The 17,072-nt window shown below is 44.5% G+C and overlaps 1 protein-coding gene across 1 annotated transcript in view; it reads right to left on the bottom strand.

The window, feature by feature from the left end:
- Nucleotides 1-3,497: 3,497 nt before the first annotated feature.
- The window catches only part of ptn (pleiotrophin), a 44,456-nt gene continuing 30,881 nt past the window's right edge, over nt 3,498-17,072 (bottom strand). The window contains exons 2-5 of the mRNA XM_047575551.1: nt 15,772-15,866; nt 14,118-14,291; nt 11,775-11,936; nt 3,498-4,259 (exon numbers count right to left, since the gene is read on the bottom strand). Of these exons, the coding sequence (XP_047431507.1) occupies nt 4,204-4,259; nt 11,775-11,936; nt 14,118-14,291; nt 15,772-15,865 (486 nt within the window). The 5' untranslated portion in view covers nt 15,866 and the 3' untranslated portion in view covers nt 3,498-4,203. The remainder of the gene's footprint in view (nt 4,260-11,774; nt 11,937-14,117; nt 14,292-15,771; nt 15,867-17,072) is intronic.

Raw genomic sequence — 17,072 nt, 5'->3', positions numbered from 1 at the left:
AACAGGTTCAGTTGCCTTTTGTGTGCAAATACAAGCTTTACATGTTCATTTATGATTCAGATAGATTTACTGAAATTTAGAATACATTTACTTCTCACCTGCAACGATAGTTTAAAAAGTAGTCATCATATTTTAAAAAATAATGGAGGAAAAAGTACCTAAAAGTTTACTTAAGTGCATGCACTTTAGCTCCCCGCTCCCACTGCACCAGTCAAGGCCGGCCTGTGATTATCTGAGCAGTTTCAGCAGGAACCGAGGCATACATCCAAGTTCAACATCCAACCATCCGTCACGGTGATAAGTGGAGCCATGTCTGTCTGACATCCGTCACACATCTCGGTAGTGGGTAAAGAGCCTTCCAGAATATCTGATTAATCTCCGCTAAGCTGTCGTTTGAGTGATACCAGCAGGGGAGTAAGTGGCTCACAGCTCAAGCGGTGGTCCAGGGGTCTCAGTTTGAGCAGCTGCTTGGGTGTTTGATGGAAGGTGATGGCAGTTTATCGCCCTCCTGGAGCGGGAAAAGGGCAAAAAAAAAAAAAAAGAAAGAAAGAAGAAGCAGAAGAAGTGCTTAGCGAAGGTTGTCTCCAAAGAAAGTTCTGGTAAACAGTTTAAGTCAGACAAGTCGGCGGAGCTGAAGACGTTCTTGTATCAGGCCTGGTGGAAACCGAGGGGAGGTGGGTGATATGGGAGGAACGTACACAGCTGTCGCGCATGCGAGCTGGAAGGCCAGCTGATGGCCCCGAGGCGTTCTTCGAGCGCTCGGAACAGATAAGCGTGCCTTTGTAGCCGGGGGGTTACGAGCGGGGCTGTGAGAAGCGAAGCACGGGAGGGAGAGCGGTGACAGACTCCAAAGCTAGAAGATCAGGACTGAGAGTGGTCCATGTTTGGAGAAGTCCCAGCGATGCGGGGTAGGTCAGCCAAAGGTCCCGATGGAGGAATCTCAATGTCCCAGACGAAACCTGCCGCCTGGCGTAAACACGGCGGGATACCGCACCGTTCACCATCCCCCCACCCCACACTGCTTTCATTGTGTCATTCTCACCTTCGGCAAACACTAAAGCGATAACCTTAACATTTTACGAGGCCATTAAAAAGCATACTCCATGTGTACGTGTGCATATATGTTCTAATGTCCATCTGTCTACCGTGAGTAAAATAAACAGTCTCTGTTGTAATCAACAGATCATAATGTGCCGTCAGAGCTAGCTGGGCTCCCGTTCGCACGGCTTATGTCAAAGGGCTACGCTCCTTTTACGGAGCACGTATATGACATGACGCACGACTCGAAGTTTAAGGTTTCTCTGGCTTCACTCTTGGGAAGCCGCCGTCGCTGAGATGAATCTCTCGACGGTCTCGTGCGGATGAAGCGAAAACGCAGCGGGTTCCGCAAGGTGACACGGAAAATGTATGTTTATATATGATTACATATATATTATATATCGTCGGATTGTACCGAGCAATTTGAAGTGCCTTATCTGGAGTGACATGAACAAATTGCTCTTTTATCCTGAACCCCTCCCCACACCGCCTGCGTCGTTGTCTGCTCTGGAAGTTGTGTTGCAGTGAGATTCTCCTTGAAGAGCGTGTTGTTCGGCTTTCCCTAAATGATCTTTCCTTCCCCCAGCTCTGAGCTCCCGTTACTGTCATTTCCATCTCTGATTGCAAAAGCAATGAAAGTGCGGACTGAACAATCTAAAATAATCATCACATTTTTTTTATTTATTTTTTTTTTGGCCCCCCCACATGACAGCACACAGTCACAGGAATGCCACATTTGAATACTATCTCGCACACACAGCGGGTCGTTTTGGTCGATTTCCCATCCAATTTGTTCACTTTTGTCATACCCTTCCCCCTGCACAACCTTATGTGTCATTACGTCGAGATCAGCGCTGTCATTTATGTGTGTGTGTGTGTGTGTGTGTGTGTGTGTGTGTGTGTGTGTGTGTGTGTGTGCAACTTGCTGCTGTGTAGCGTTCCTCGGCGCGAAGACACCAGACCGGACAAAATATCACTGCACACATCAGGGAGGATGCACGCGACGCGATCACGTCCGTTTTCTCTCCTGTCGTCACTCCTTTTAAACCCACGTCCTTCAGTAGTGACCGTTTTCCACGGGCCTCACCTTAGACACACTCCGCGCCACAGGAACACGTGTAGATATCACACATTTTCTATCACATTTTTGTAAATCTGCTTCTTTTATTATTGTAAAAAAAAATAAATAAATGAAAAAAAAGTGCACATGTAGTATTATAAATTAGAATACGATCAATGTACAGCCTTTTTTCTTTTGGTTTAAAAATGTGATATTAATATTATGGATTATGAAAGTGTTTCCGAGAGAGCGTATACATACATATATATATATAAAGGCAGAAGGTATAAATATATGTGCATTTCAAATTTGGGGTTTGCTAAGAAATGGATTCCTGCCTTGTAAAAATGAGCAAAACTTGAACACACTGAGGGAGGGCGGGGGGGACTTTCACAGCCAGAATGATGGAATTTAAAAGAGGCGGGGGTGGTGGGGGTGGGGAAAGACCCCCAAAGGAGGACAAAAGTTAAAAGTAGTTTCAGTTCAGAGCCCACAGGTAGGGGCTTCGTTTTGATTGCACCTGTAAATTTATGCAGCTTCACACTCACCTTGAGAAGAAGAAGAAGAAGCTGGTCCGCCCCCCCTCCCTTCCCCTCCCCTCCCCCCTGCTACATCTCACCGGACACTCTTTATAACTTTTGCAATTTTAACACTCTGGGGAGAAGGTGATTTATTTTTTATTTTTTGAAGCGAGTTATGTGCTGAAGGCTGTTTTCGACCTGAGCTGGGTTGCAAAAGTATTTTAAATGTTGAAATTAAAAAATAATAATACTATATATTAAAAAACTAAAAAAAAAAAAAAGCTAAATCAGTAGCCTGCTGCAAGTGTTAAATGTACATTCAGGTGTTAACTTTTCATTTGCTTATGTACGTAGATGTTCATTATGTATCACTCACTGTGGCTTGTGGCTTCTCTTGCAATAGGAAATTTAAAAGTCTATTGTTTGCATTGTATATATCTATATTAAAATACATTATATGTAATTCGGATGTGGTACATTTGAAATGTACATACACATGTTTAATAGCTACTATCTGAATGTTTAACCCCTCACCCCCCCCAACAGCGATCCCTCATTTATGCTCCTGCCCCTTCTTCCCCTTCGTCTATGATACTTCCTGTACAGTAAACTAATGGTATTGATTTCTGTTTTCTTTCTTTTTCTTTCTTTCTTTCTTTCTTTTTTTTTTTTTCTTAATCAACTATTTGTCGCGGACAACAAATCCGAGTGTTACCGTCACCGGCCCCACTTATGACACTGTAAGATGAACTGCATTTAAGTGGTTACATTGTGCCATATCCTCTCTCAGAATGAAATTCAAATAAAAATATATGAAATGTGTTTGAACCACTGGTGCGGACTTTTCTTGGCATGTCAAGGAGGAGAAACACGTTGGGTCTTTTCTAACTTTTATTTTTTTATTTTATTCAATTTTTGGAAATGTACCAGGAAACAAAAGCAATGTTAACCTCAACTGAGGACTACAGTACAATGTTTTTTTTGTTGTTGCTGTTGTTTGTTTTTCATTTACATTTTTATTTTTTATTTTTTTTTGTACAGCCAGGAGAAACAGGAGAGTAACAATCAGTGGGTGTAAATTGAGGTACAACAGAGCAGCAAGAGGAAAAGAAACTAAAAAACGCAACCTCCGGACAGGACTATCGTGTTTATTGTCACTTACCACCAGTAAGCGATGGGAACAACTGCAAAATGAATTAAGTGAAGATGTATGTAGTTCCACGGCTTCATTAAGCTGAAGCTTTCCGAATTAAGGTTAGGCTATGCAGTCGGACGACAAAATCCTAGGCAGTTTGTTTTTAAGAAAATAATCCTAGAAATAACATCATTAGCTGAGAACACTAGTCAACAAATCTTCTCATTATTCGTCCCTATACCACTGAGTATTATATCTCCTATGGCAACGTACGCGTTGCTTCTTACGAGGCGCTAGGAAGAAGAAGAAGAAGAAGAAGAAGAAAAGCACACATTTCCACTGGTTTTGTCAAAGCTATACAGGCTCCTACTGCCAACCTACAGGACATATAGAGAGGAACCGTTTTGAGATCAGGGCAGCGGACGTCTCCTCAGGCGCAAACGTCCTCATCAGTCCATTTGGGTGCGCTCTCGCTTCTTGCCTTCCTTCTTTTGCTTCTTTGCGTCTGCAAGAAACAAGAGAAAAAAATAAACAGTTTTACTTTGACAATTCTCCTCTTTGAATACGAGCAGATGCCACAGTCTCTAAGCTCTCCATGTCAGATTCTGTGACCTTTAACCAGTTTGTTTTGCCGCGCCGCGCGTTGACCACCTGCTCTCCGTCCTGGGGATTGATTTGGTGTCCGAGTTTGTGTGTGTGTGGTGTGTAATCCGTGGGAAAAAAAAATAAAAAATTATCAACTTCCCGCAACAGTGCCTCGGTACCTGGCAGCCATGACAGGCGCCACAGTGCATGGCTTCCCTTTCTGCTTCGTGGCCTCTCCGCTCTGCTGAACAGAAAGAGAGCACAGCCCACGGTGGTTTTGGCCAATGGCTTCTGGCTAACTGCTCGCTGGACTGTCAAACTGTTGAGCGCTCGGTGTACGCATCCGCTCGGCGGAGTGCATATCTGTCTCTTAGTCGAATTTTTATCTTTTATCTTAAATCCCCGTTGGTTTGCTTTCGTTTGAGCGCATCTTGTGGTGAAACAACGTGACGCCTTTGGAATTTTGACAGAAGACATCTTCATTCTTCTTCTTCGAGCAGCCTTAAAACATTTAACTGGTTTAATTTGTTCTGCCACACAGCATCAGTTTTTTCATATATTCTTTCAATTTAAATCAGGATGACTTAAAGAGATACGCCAGCCCCATGTTAAATTTAGTCACTCACCGTATTTTCCAGAGTTGGATACGTGAGAAAAAGCGTTTTTAAATCAGTCCAGGCATTGTCCTGATCTATCTTTAGCTTTAGTTTAGCATAGGTGCTGTGATGTAGTGTTGCCAATTAGTCGTTAGCAAAAGTGAAACAGCACCTGAAAACCCTCGACTTCCGTCAACACACCAGTGTGAGTGGTTTTCAGGTGCTGCGTGGTGTTTTACACCAGGAACGAGACTAGCTGTACGCCTTACCTAGACATCACAATAAAACCACTGTCATAAGTAAAAGCCTGTGCTTTCCCTGTGATTGAACATGTAAATATGGGGCTCCATTTTATGCTAAGTTCCTCTTTAAAAATCTCTGCTTGTATTTATTAGATGCTTGGCTCTACTAATCTCTCACCGCGAGCGCCGTCTTCTAGCAGGCTTTTCAGCTTATGGCATGTTGAACAGAGGCGTCATCCGGGCTAATCCACACCCTTTTGTTTAGCACATGAGCATGAGCCGAAGCAAGTTCCTACCACACTTAAATTTCAATGAACCTGCATCACACGTCTGTAGTTGCAGATGTGTCAAATGTAAGATAAAAGTCACCATGTGGTTTTTTAACCAGTGGTCAAACAAAAGGAGTAGCAAAAGGAGTCAATGTCTATAAAACCAGTGAAAAGACACCATGTGTTGTATCTTAAGAGATATATTGTGATCATAAATGGATACTTAAATCCCTCCACAACTCACAAATCGCAACAACAAGTCGTTCTGAAGTTCCACTTAGTCAATGAGATTAGCCGGAGGGAATCTCCTCAGAACTTCCACGGCCACAAACATTTCGCCCATGCAAATGTGGAGAAATGGTTCTCCCATCGCATTTCTTTACTTGTTTCCATTAGTTTTGGATGCTTTCTCTGGTGTACCCGCCCACCCGTGGTTTTTTTTTTGCGTCAGCACATTAAACTCCTCGGAGAGGAAAAGGGGGAAAATGATTCGGCATCACACTGATGCCTCTTCTGTGCGTGCGAGATGTGGACTTTCTGCTGCGTTTGCAAGTCGCGTGGCGCCGACATGTCGCATGAGGGCCTTAATAACTCAGTGATGACGCGGTGGCCGCGAACCGCGACGTCCCTGTTTGACGTCGAGCTGCAGACCTGTTGTTGCACGCGCCATTTCCTGCTGTTTCTGTCTAACCAAGGCCCAAGAACATCTATTCTTAAGTGTAATTTAAAGAAAATGTTTAAAAAGCGCCGTGCAAGTACTGTAGATTTGCAGCCACTCTTCACACATTTGTTTCAGAGGGCTTCAGGATACAACGTCCTCTATTCTTAGACCCTCAATTACGATTGTTTAATTGCTCTTTCTGCAGTCGCTGAACTCGATTTTGATCATCTCCGGGCTGTCACAGTGCGACTGAGCTAAACCGACAGAGAATCGTGGCTACTAATTAATTATTGTGCCTCAAATTGACAGGAAAGTGTTGTATTTGAACTTTGCCTTAAGATCTAAATGAGTGTTCTTTCTTCTCACGTTGTGACTGCTCTATCAGCTTTTGTTTTAAGAAGAGCTCGGATGAAAAAAAAAAAAAGTGAGGCAGAAAATGAATCTGTCACAACCTCAAGCTTCACATCTACTTTTTCTTACTTCGGTTTCTGCAGCTGCGGCTCAGCTCAGCTCAGCTCGCACCGAGCGTAACACCAACGCCGTGCGCGCGCGGCGGCGAACGCCTTTGATTTAAAAATCAGGACACCAGCTGTCCGTCCGAGAGGAAAAAACAAATTTGCTCCAGACAGATTCGGAGGTGCCAGCTTTATCTCAACAGAGCCTTTTGTTTAACCTAAAAATCAACTCGGGCGTCCAAACACTCCCTCCTGTGCGCACTCCCTCCGGTTCCGTTGAAAAGCGGAGGAGGCAGGGGCCGTGAGGCTTCTACAGGCATTCATAATGTTTCATTTCTGTCACTCTTTGTTCTCCCCCTTGCGCTCCGCGGGGTCTGCGTTTCACCTGGACTAGACAGCAAAGACACGCAACTCTGGATCTCGGATCACTCCCGAGGCGCCTCTTAGCATTGTCTACCTCCGGAATCTGCAAATGACAGATGCTGCCTCCATCACGGCAGCCTTTCTGCAGTCCGGGGAAACCTATCCCCCACCCCCCCCTCGCCGAACCCAAGGTGGCTGTTCAGAATTGCAGATTTTGGCTGGGAAGATCTCCGCTCCCAGCCGTGGGGAAGGGGGGAACGGGGGGTTAGATAGCCTCTCCTCTTGCTATCTAAATCACCGGGAAGCCAAACATTTCTGTTTTTTCTCATAACCACTCTGATCCCGCTGCTGTGGACTGTATCTTTGCCATCCCTTGACACACAGAGAAAAGCATGCACAATTCCCCTTCCCCTGCACACCTCATTGTGCACTGCACCCCCCTCCTGTTTTTTTTCCTTTCTCCCAGTAACCCCTCTGCTTCCCAGGGCTTATCTTCCAACTGGCAGATATGGGAAATCACACCTCGCCCAGATAGCAGGTCTCCCTTCCCCACCGCCGCCCTTCATCTCAGCCACTGTCATCTTCACTCCTCTTCTCTTCCGCCCTCAGCTCTCGCACCTCTCTGCTTGTCACTCCACATCCCCAGCGCCTGACCTTCATCAGAATTGACGCAGGCAGGTACGCAGCGCCGCTACCATACTATCAAACACATTTTCACTTGCTGGCAAACACGGATGAATAAATACTGTGCATTTGCATTTATTTATTTATTTTTTTTAAACATGAAAAGTTCATGCTGTGGAACTTATTGGGCGCATCCGTAATGAAAAGGCAGAATAATCACAGTGCGAGCGTGCGATGCGGATTGCATTCGTGCATCCTCTGGAAGGATTTTTTTTTTTTTTTTTATGGATTTCTTTGAACGGAGCAGCAATTCATCAATTCCTCAAAAGATCCCTCATATCAGCAGTGTAACGTCTGAATAGTAAAGTAATTAGACTTCTGTAACTTGCGTCTCCCGCAGCTGCGCTTTCCAAAGGAAGGAAGTTTTAAAGGGATTCATCAAACGTGGCAGGGTTTGATAAACGGTCCGTTTACACGGACACTAATGTGGCTCTAATGATGTGAATACAGCCGCATAAGTCTGGCGGTGTTAGAAAGGAGTTATACAATAAAAAAATAAAATAAAATATGGTCATCTTCTTCTGTTGAATGAATCCGGTGTTGTTGAACGTACAACCTCTGCAAGCATGTAAATATGTTATCCCAGTAATTGCACTTCATTCACGTTACTGATATGGTCGTAGGGTTAGGGTTAGGGTTTGGGTTAGGGTTAGGGTTACATGCACGGTTTGGGAAGTTGGAACAATACACAGTACATACACAAGAAAAATAAATCTACGCCATAATTGTTTCTATTTTTTGTTTCTTAAAAGTGTAAATCACGCAGCTCTCATGTGCCTTAAATTGCCCCTGCGGAGACAGTTTCCTGAATCTGAATCTGAATTCCATTGCATATCGATTGATGTTTATGGGAATGTAAAACACATGTCATCAGATCTTAGACTTAGACTTTAATGATCCACAAGGGACATTGGTCACAATAGCTTCATTGTTACAAAAAGACAAGCTCTCACACAGCTGGATAGGGTTTGGTGTAGAAAAAGTCCGGTAGCCTTCACTGTGGGAGCGGAGCTGCCTCTCTGGTGTTCGGTGTAGTGGGTGGGATGGATTGTCCATGACAGAGAGCAGTTCATCCAATGTCCTCCTGTCCCTCACTGAGACAAACGCCTCCAACTCCAATTTGCTGACCCTACTGATGTCTGTTTTTGCTGGTACTACTATTACTACTACTACTACCCCCAATGAACCGCAGCAAAGTACAGGTCACTCACTACCACAGACTGGTAGAAAGACTTTCTCAGGAAGCTCAGCTCTTTTAATGTGCGCAGTGAGTTACTAGAGTCTACTCAGGCCCTTCTTGTCCAAGGCATCACTGATGTCCTTACGGTCCAGCCTGTCATTTATGTGGACTCCCAGGTACTTGTAGCCGCCAACTACTTCCTGATCCAGGCCCTGGACGGCGACGGGCTCCAGGGCCTTGATTTAAAATCCACTTTTCTTTCCATGAAGTTGGAATCTCTAATCACTCACTATTTAATGAAATAACGTGGCGCTGGCTAAATATGCGTATACACCGATCAGCCACAACAATAAAACCGCTGACAGGAGAAGTAAATGATATTGAGCAAACTTGTACTTACGGAATTTCCCTCAGGGTAAATAAAGTATCTATCTAATCTCTATATATTTTAACGCTACCATATATTTCCGGCAAAGCGAGCGAGCGAGGGAGCAGCACAGATGGGATGTGTAGCGCCGCTCCTCAAGGATCTTCCTCTCACAATGCATTAATGATGTGCTACCGAGCGGAAAATTCAGACGATCCTTCGGTTGAAAGTCAAATAGAGTTTGTTATAAAAATTTAAGGCAAACAGTCGAGCGGGCAGATGTGCTGCAGCGCGAGGACTCCCCGCAGTAAGAGGCTGTTAACGAGAGCGCCGGCCGTCGTCTCGGTTATCTCTGTCATTTGAAGGGGGCAGGGGGACGGGGGGGGCTCCGTACCTGAGTCCGGTTGTTCGACAAAGCCAAGCTCTTTGTGTGCACACGCGCCATCTGCAGAGCGCGATAACAACGCAGTTTGTGGCCTTTGGCGACAATTCTGCACTACTTATAATCCTGTTTGGACAGTGGGGCATTCGCGGCGGGTCAATTACGTCCCTGTTTACGAAATTAACAAAAGGCCCCCGACTCGCTCGGAACGAATCGTAGAGCTTCTTATCGGCGGTCTCTGCGAGCGGACTAAAATATTCTACATGCATCCGTGCGGTTATTTAATATTCACCCATTAGTTCACGTCTTGTTTCTGCTCAAGTTTTTCTGATAAGTGCACATTTCCCAGAGATGGGGGGTGGGGAGGAAACCAGAGTTCAGCGTCTTTGACGTGACTGAAGAAAGCTAAAAGGTTGTAATTATAGCTGAATAGCGAGTTAACCTATTCACCCCTGCTTTAATTCTGTCAGTCACTGCTTCAGCTTAGCACTTAAGTAGGAGGATTTCCATCAAGCCGATGCCGGATTGAGCGAATGTGAATCACGGCTGTCAGCTCCAGAGATTAAATCATTTGCGAGGCTTTGTAGGATTTGGCGGAGATGCAATCAGTCCGAGATGTAGCCGAAGACAAGATAAACATCTACTGAACTTACACAGTAATTATTACAAAGAGGAGAAGAAGACGTTTGCACTTCCATGCGTGGTGATACGTACTTTAAGCTGAAGCTAATTCACTCTAATTACAAAGAAACTGGGATCCTTTTGTGTCTGGTTTTGACCTGCGTGTTATGACAGAATTAAAACAAACATCTGAAATCTGCGAGCGTGTCGGCCTGAGGTCATTGGAAAAAAAAAAAACGCATGAGTGGTAGACAATTAATTAAGCAAACTGATCTAACATTTCCCTGCAATGATCCAACAGTGGAAAGATGTGTTTGTTTGTGCGTGGGTTTGGCTCTTGATCCAAACTGACCTAATTAGAGAGGAAATAAACACATAAAAATCAGCCCAAAAGCAGGCGTGCGGATTTGGATCGCACGTCACGTTCAGGGACAGCGCGTTTCAACAGATCTGTCCTTGCGTCACGAGCAAGTAACGGGGCTTTTATTGCACACATTTACCTATGTAATGGTGTTTGTTTTGTGAAAAGGGCGATGGGTTCTGTAATCCATCGCTGTTTATGAAAGATTTCCACATCACACATCAGAGCGGAGGCGTCTGCTGTTGCTTTTATGGGCTGTAGTTTTGAGGCCTTGAGTCTGACCCGTTGGCCGTCGCCATCTTTGTTTCTTAAAACCTGACCATGACCACGTGTGGATGAGAGGATAGAAACGAAGAGGAGCAAGACGAGGACAGTATGGACGCCCACTTAACAACGTCCTAGTCACGCTCTACGGTAAAATCTGTTTACAGTCTATTTTACTCTAAATGCCACCAATGTGCATTGTACTTAACTGAAGATTTCTTTAAAATGGCGACCAAGCGTTATGAAAATGTTTAATGACGTAATAAATAAAACTTTTTTCATAAAATTCTTTTCTTCTTGGAGCGGAGTCGCCTCCTGCTGGCCATTAGAAGGAATGCACTTTCTGCATTGGCTCCACCTTTAACCCTTTAAGACGTAAACATCCACCTGCGCGTAAAAAAAATGCTAGCAGTATTTGAACTTTGTCAATAATGCTCCTTTAACAATTATGGCATCTACTCGCTGTTTTTACCAGTAGTTTAATTTTATCCTATTTGCTCCAAATGCTCACTGTTGACTGGCTTTTAAACATTTTTTTTAGTTTTTTGTTGTGCAATCTTTATTTCTTAAAGAATTTTGCTAATGCTAATTCTGCTAATGGAGGGGCAAACAGGCCAGTACTGGGAGTGTGCACAGGCAGAGAAATGTGGCTCACCTGTAGCTGCAAAATTATGTTGTGCACATGTACAACGGGCTGCGTCGTGCTGGATAACTTTGCAGGTGATGTCTGTAAATCGCCCTACAGTGGCTGGCATGTTCTCTTTCTTTTTTTTCATATATATATATACACCGTTGAATAAAGAATAGGCGAAACGGTTCGTCACTCTTATGAGGCCATTTGTGAGGTGCCAACGTCTGTTTAAGCATCATGCACGTCTTGTTTCACAGTCGACTATCGTATCCGTTTCCCCTGCACGCACCGACCCACATTTAAGAGGACGTGGTGATCCATCAACAGGAACTCTGCGCGTCTCATCCCCCTCAGCTTACCTTGCAGCTTGGTCTTGGGGATTTTCCCACAAGGCTTGGTGGCTGTGACGGTGGCGGCGCAGGTCGCGTCCATGAGCGCCCGCTTCAGCTGTCCCGTTCTGTTCTTCTTGCCCGTCGCCAGGTCGCACTCCCCCCAGGCTTGGAATTCGTACTTGCATTCCCCTGTAGCACACAGCAAAATGAAAACGCTTAATTAGACGCTTTTGTTAAGTGAAGTGGCTCGGAGAAGGAGCATTATAAGTGTGATCAGGCAAGAGACTTGGTAGTGTGACACACGGCGGATATACATATACTTGAAGCCAATTGCAATCAGCGACTGGAACAAGTCCTCTGAACTTGGGGACTTGTGAGTCGCGGGTAATAGTCAGCCGCTCATTCAAAACCTATTTCCAGCAACAGAACGAGTCCAACATGCATGAGATGCTATTCTTAACAAAACAGAGGCTGCAGGAACACATGGTGCTTCACGGTTTTTGATCCTATATCTCCCGTATGATGAAACTCTCTGAGAGACGCATGTAATCAAACGCAGCCTGGCTGCTGCCGCTGCATCCAAGGAATAGCAGACACGATACGATCTCAGCAGCTCAGGGTGGAGAAAAGTACCTCCAGCTTCCCCCTGGTTCACGCTCCACTTTCATATGAAATGTAAACTCAAAGAGGATGCGAGATGGCACCGGAAAATGGCAGAAAGTGGCCAGCGTATGTTTGCAGAGCTGGTGCACTGTACACTTTTGTTGCCAATCTCCCTCGGTGACGGGGGGAGACGGCGGGGGGGCTGTGACACTTGTTCGTCAGCTTCCACTCGCACCAAAAGCATCACGCCCCGAGATCCCAGGGCGCTCATCGGAGGAGGGGGGAGAGGCGGGAGGCGAGGCGAGGAGGTGAGGAGACGGAGAGCAGGAAAAGGGAATGACGGGGGCACGCTGTTGCGAGAGCCCCGTCGGGACCTCCTGAGCAAGCAGCTTTTAATACCCTGCGCCCTCATACCTATAATTTGTCTCACGGAGAGAGAGCTCCCCGCGCTTGCTCCTGGGAATATGTCAGGCAGCCCCTCCTCCGTAGGATGTGTGTAGGAGAGAAAATGGTCGGAAAAGTGTGAACGCGCCCACTCATCGGCATCCGTCAAAGTCTTACGTGTCCTACATGTGAATAAGATTCGCTGGAAAGGAACCACAAGAGATTTGATTTGCTTTTATTTCGGTAATGTGTACGCTGCTTTCCTCTACCATCACATCAGCGAGGCGACCCCACCCTTTGAACTTTTATTTTATTTTTCTGTGAAAATGTGAACCTAGTGGAAACACGCATTTAATCATTTGTCACCGGTTCCCTTTCAGCTTCCAACTCTTTTCAGAGCATTCATCCGTTTGGGCTTCGTGACCGTGGACGTTCCCCGTACGAGCCTTTGTCGCACCATCGTACGGCCGCGTTTCTGGTTCATTGTGTTCGGACCCATTAGCTGCGGCGTATCGCCCGCCCCACAGGTACGTTTGTTTTTGGGTCACGCCGCCGCACAGCCCCGAAGACCAAATCAGGCCGCGTGCAGCAAACTTTAGTTTCCAAAATGTAGACGGAGAAACGCGTAGAACCTCAAATTCCCCCGTTTTCATTTTGACATGATGTCGTTCCTTCATGCATCAGCCTCCCTATCAGCGCTGGAATAGTCTCTTAATTAATGCAAACAAACATTTCACTCAGTAATTCAACCATAGCAGCTCGGGCTGCATTTAGATACGGTTCAGCTGAGTCTTTTCACACCTATTCTGACACAATTTACGGGGCGCGGGCGCCAAATGTTACAGTATTTATTTATGTTTTTAAAATACAGAAATAACCTAAATAAAACCTGCTCTCGGTTTGAAAGGATCTCCAGCCTCCTCTGTATGATGTCCTTAGCTCCGCTTTAGTAACTTTCCACACTGTGACAGCCGGAGACATGTAACTTATTGCCACTGTTCCAAAACTTTTGCTGCTATAATCTTTATAGCCAGTTAGTGAGGCCATTATTTTCTGGAGTGTGTTCATCATTCGTGACAGGCTCATTGCGAAGCAGCAGGCTCCTGCCTGACAGGCCATACCGTGGGAACTAAAATCCCTCAGGCTTGTCTCTGCAAGACATTTCTGCTGTGAAAAAAAAAAAAAATGCAGTGTGTCAAGCCCAAAAAGCAAATGACACAGCTGGAGGATTATTCCCGAAAAAGAAACAATGGTCCTGTAAATGAGACCATTGTTTGTGCAAATGAAGGGGCCACAATAGATCACAGAGAGGTGAGAGGGAGGTGAGCCGCAAATGGGTACAGAACGTGTGGGCACAGTGTTTTGCTCAACATTGCGTCTCACCTCCGAACTTCTTCTTCCAGTTGCAGGGGATCTTGCAGCGCTGGGTCTTGATGGTCTGCTTGCAGTCGGTGCCGGTGCGTGTTCCCTCCCTGGTGCCGAGTCCACAGTCCCCTTCATTGGCAACACACACACTCCACTGCCAATCCCCGCAGTCTGACTTGCGCTCCTTCTTTCCTGGGGGATGCAGGGGAACAGGGGGGAGTGTTATTGCCTCCAAAAGCTGCAAAGTTTAATAAACTGCCTCAACTGATACCAATGTTGGTTGGGGTTCTGTTTAAGCCAGCTAGCAGCTAGATGCTATATTGGCTTCCACAAGCGTATCCCACCTTAACCTCTGACTGAACTGACGAGGCCTAAGTCTTGATTGATTGCAACATGGGAGCTAGGAGTGCGGCATAATTGGTATTGGACAACGTGGAAGTACAGGTACAGTGTGGTCATTCTGCGTCTGGAACAGTAATGCAAAGTCATAACTTGCTGCCCAAGTTCTGTCCACAAGAACATAAGTACGGTCGTAACACAAATTAAGCTAAAAAATAAAGCTGCAGTTCCTTAAATGACCACACGAGGCTCCCTCCACATCAAAATATCCAACTATACAGCAGAATTAACTACGTTCAAAGCCCTTAATATGAAAGGGTGTAGGTGTAGCCAATTGTTCCATTTATGACAGCTCTGGTAGTTGACCTGTATGCAACTCACTGTTTAGACTGTAGTAAGACTTAAAGATTTAACCCTTTATGGCCTGCCATGGAACAAGTCCATCAGAGCATATCTTTAATAAAATTTAATTATATGTATGTGTTTATGTCCACTTTTAATAAGACTTTGGGGTGTGGCTGCTTTAAGTGACAGGTTGATGCCCTCATAGGTTGCTAGCTGTCTTCCAACTTCAGCTCCACTCAAGCCATTTTTAACTGAACCAAGAATTAAGTAAAGTCAGGGTCTGATCCACACTGAGTACTCTAACAAGGTTACATTGGTGCAATACACTTTGAAGAGCCAAACGCCGAACGCTGACCAATAAAATCATATTTTATTACATTTTATTGTATATAGCTGATGTTGATCTCATAAACAAGTCAAGGTTTGTGGCCAACAACGCCTAAATGATTCATTCCCGCTCTCATGAGTCAAGTTTCAGATCTCTCTGCAGGGCTAAAACTCATTTATGTGATTCACCTCTGCGTAAAATAATGATAATAATAAAAAAATCTTGTTTTATTAAAACCAGAACTGTAAACTGCCATTTGCAGCATCTAAAAAAGAAAAAAAAGTATTTTTCCTCCGCTTGGATTTTTTCGTAATGGGTTTCGGTGCACCAATTTCAAATGCAAATGAGCATTTTCCCTTGAATTTAAATTAGGCTAAAAGTTATTTTCCTCACCCAAGCAGGATTAGTTGGACTCGTTCCCTTTTTCCAAATTGTTGCTGATTGTTTCTGGTGTATTCTCCAAAGAGACCAATTATAACAACCTCAACGTTTTTTCTTTTTATTATCTACTTTCAATTTTTTATTTTAATACACATGTTAAAAATTGTGTCACACTAAATGCATTGTTTTGAGGGACCTAGGACACCGACGACACAGACATCAATTGGTAATTTGACAATTGTCCATGTTGCAAGTATACGCTGATGGTCTGAGAGTCACCTTGTTTCTCTCCTTTGCCTCCTTCAGCTGCCATCACGGTTAGCACCAGGAGCGCCATCACAGCCACCCGTGTCCATTGCTTCTGTCCATTCATTCTGAAAGATATTCAAGAGCCTTCAGTCACTTTCACTGTTCCAACACAAATCCAGCAGTGAATGCCTTGTCTACACATGTCAACGAACAACTTACAACTTCGACAGCTTTTGAGTTTCTTTGCAGATGCACCTGAACTTGACATATTTAGCTGTGTGGGGGGGAAGGGGGAGGAGGGGGAGGAGGAGGTGGAGGGAAAAGCAATAGCTGACCAAAGCCTCATGAGACCAGAGGACCAGAGGAATAGCCTGGGGCATTCCCATCTCCCATCATCTCATCTCTCTCTTGTCAACACTTTGATTGTCCGCGCTGCCATCACACTGAAAGTCAGGGATGTATTTGTTGCCTGAAATCTTGTCAAAGATGGATAAAGTCGCCAGTACAAGGTCAGCTTTGATTTGTCAAAAACTCTGGGCAACTTCAGTAGGAAACAAGAAAAAATGATACAGACAGAAGTTAACGCTACACTTCCTTTACGGGTGCTTCTTTTAAACCCTTTCGAATCACATACATAAAACATGCACACACATACCATATGCTGTATAAGCCATGATGTTTAGATTTTATTAGATTTCCTTTTTCCCGTTTGTACAGTTTGTTTGAGTATCTTAATTTGAGGAACATGGGAAATTTTTCACGTTTTTCAAATTGTGCAAACGTGAATGTAAACAAAAAATCCATAGTGCCCCTTTAAAGTGTGTAAGTTGTGACAACGGCGACAGTTTTTACAGTAGTTTCTTCCATAAAAGTGTTCCCAAGGTTAATGCAGTAATTAATATTTGAAGAGATCTTTTAATGTTGTATTTTCCTTCCGTCATTATACGGTGAAGATGCAGACAACATTTGAAAAACACTGTTTTCTTTTTAGTTGCTATACTGTAAAACGTCGCACACAAATGTTCATTGAATCAACACATGTTCATTCAACAACAGAACAAAAAGTAAAAACTAACATCAGAAAAATATGTTGTTGATGTCTAAACAATCCAAGTCTCTCATTCTTCTCGACATTGATCCTCTTGGGTCCATATCTTATGAGTCAGTTGCTCCATAACATTTATTTCAGTCATATTTTTCAATCAGTGATTTTGCGTTGGTGAGTCTGACTTGTACCACTTCCCAGAGATTGCTTTCTTACAGGCCACCAACAAGATTTTACAGTGAATATCTGTCTATCTTAACACAACTCCTGTCGTACTGACCAAACA

The sequence above is a fragment of the Mugil cephalus genome, chromosome 22 (genome assembly GCF_022458985.1).
Source record: "Mugil cephalus isolate CIBA_MC_2020 chromosome 22, CIBA_Mcephalus_1.1, whole genome shotgun sequence".
Lineage (NCBI taxonomy): Eukaryota > Metazoa > Chordata > Actinopteri > Mugiliformes > Mugilidae > Mugil > Mugil cephalus.
Note: the sequence above shows the minus strand (reverse complement) of the source record. Positions and strands in the feature narration are given on the sequence as shown.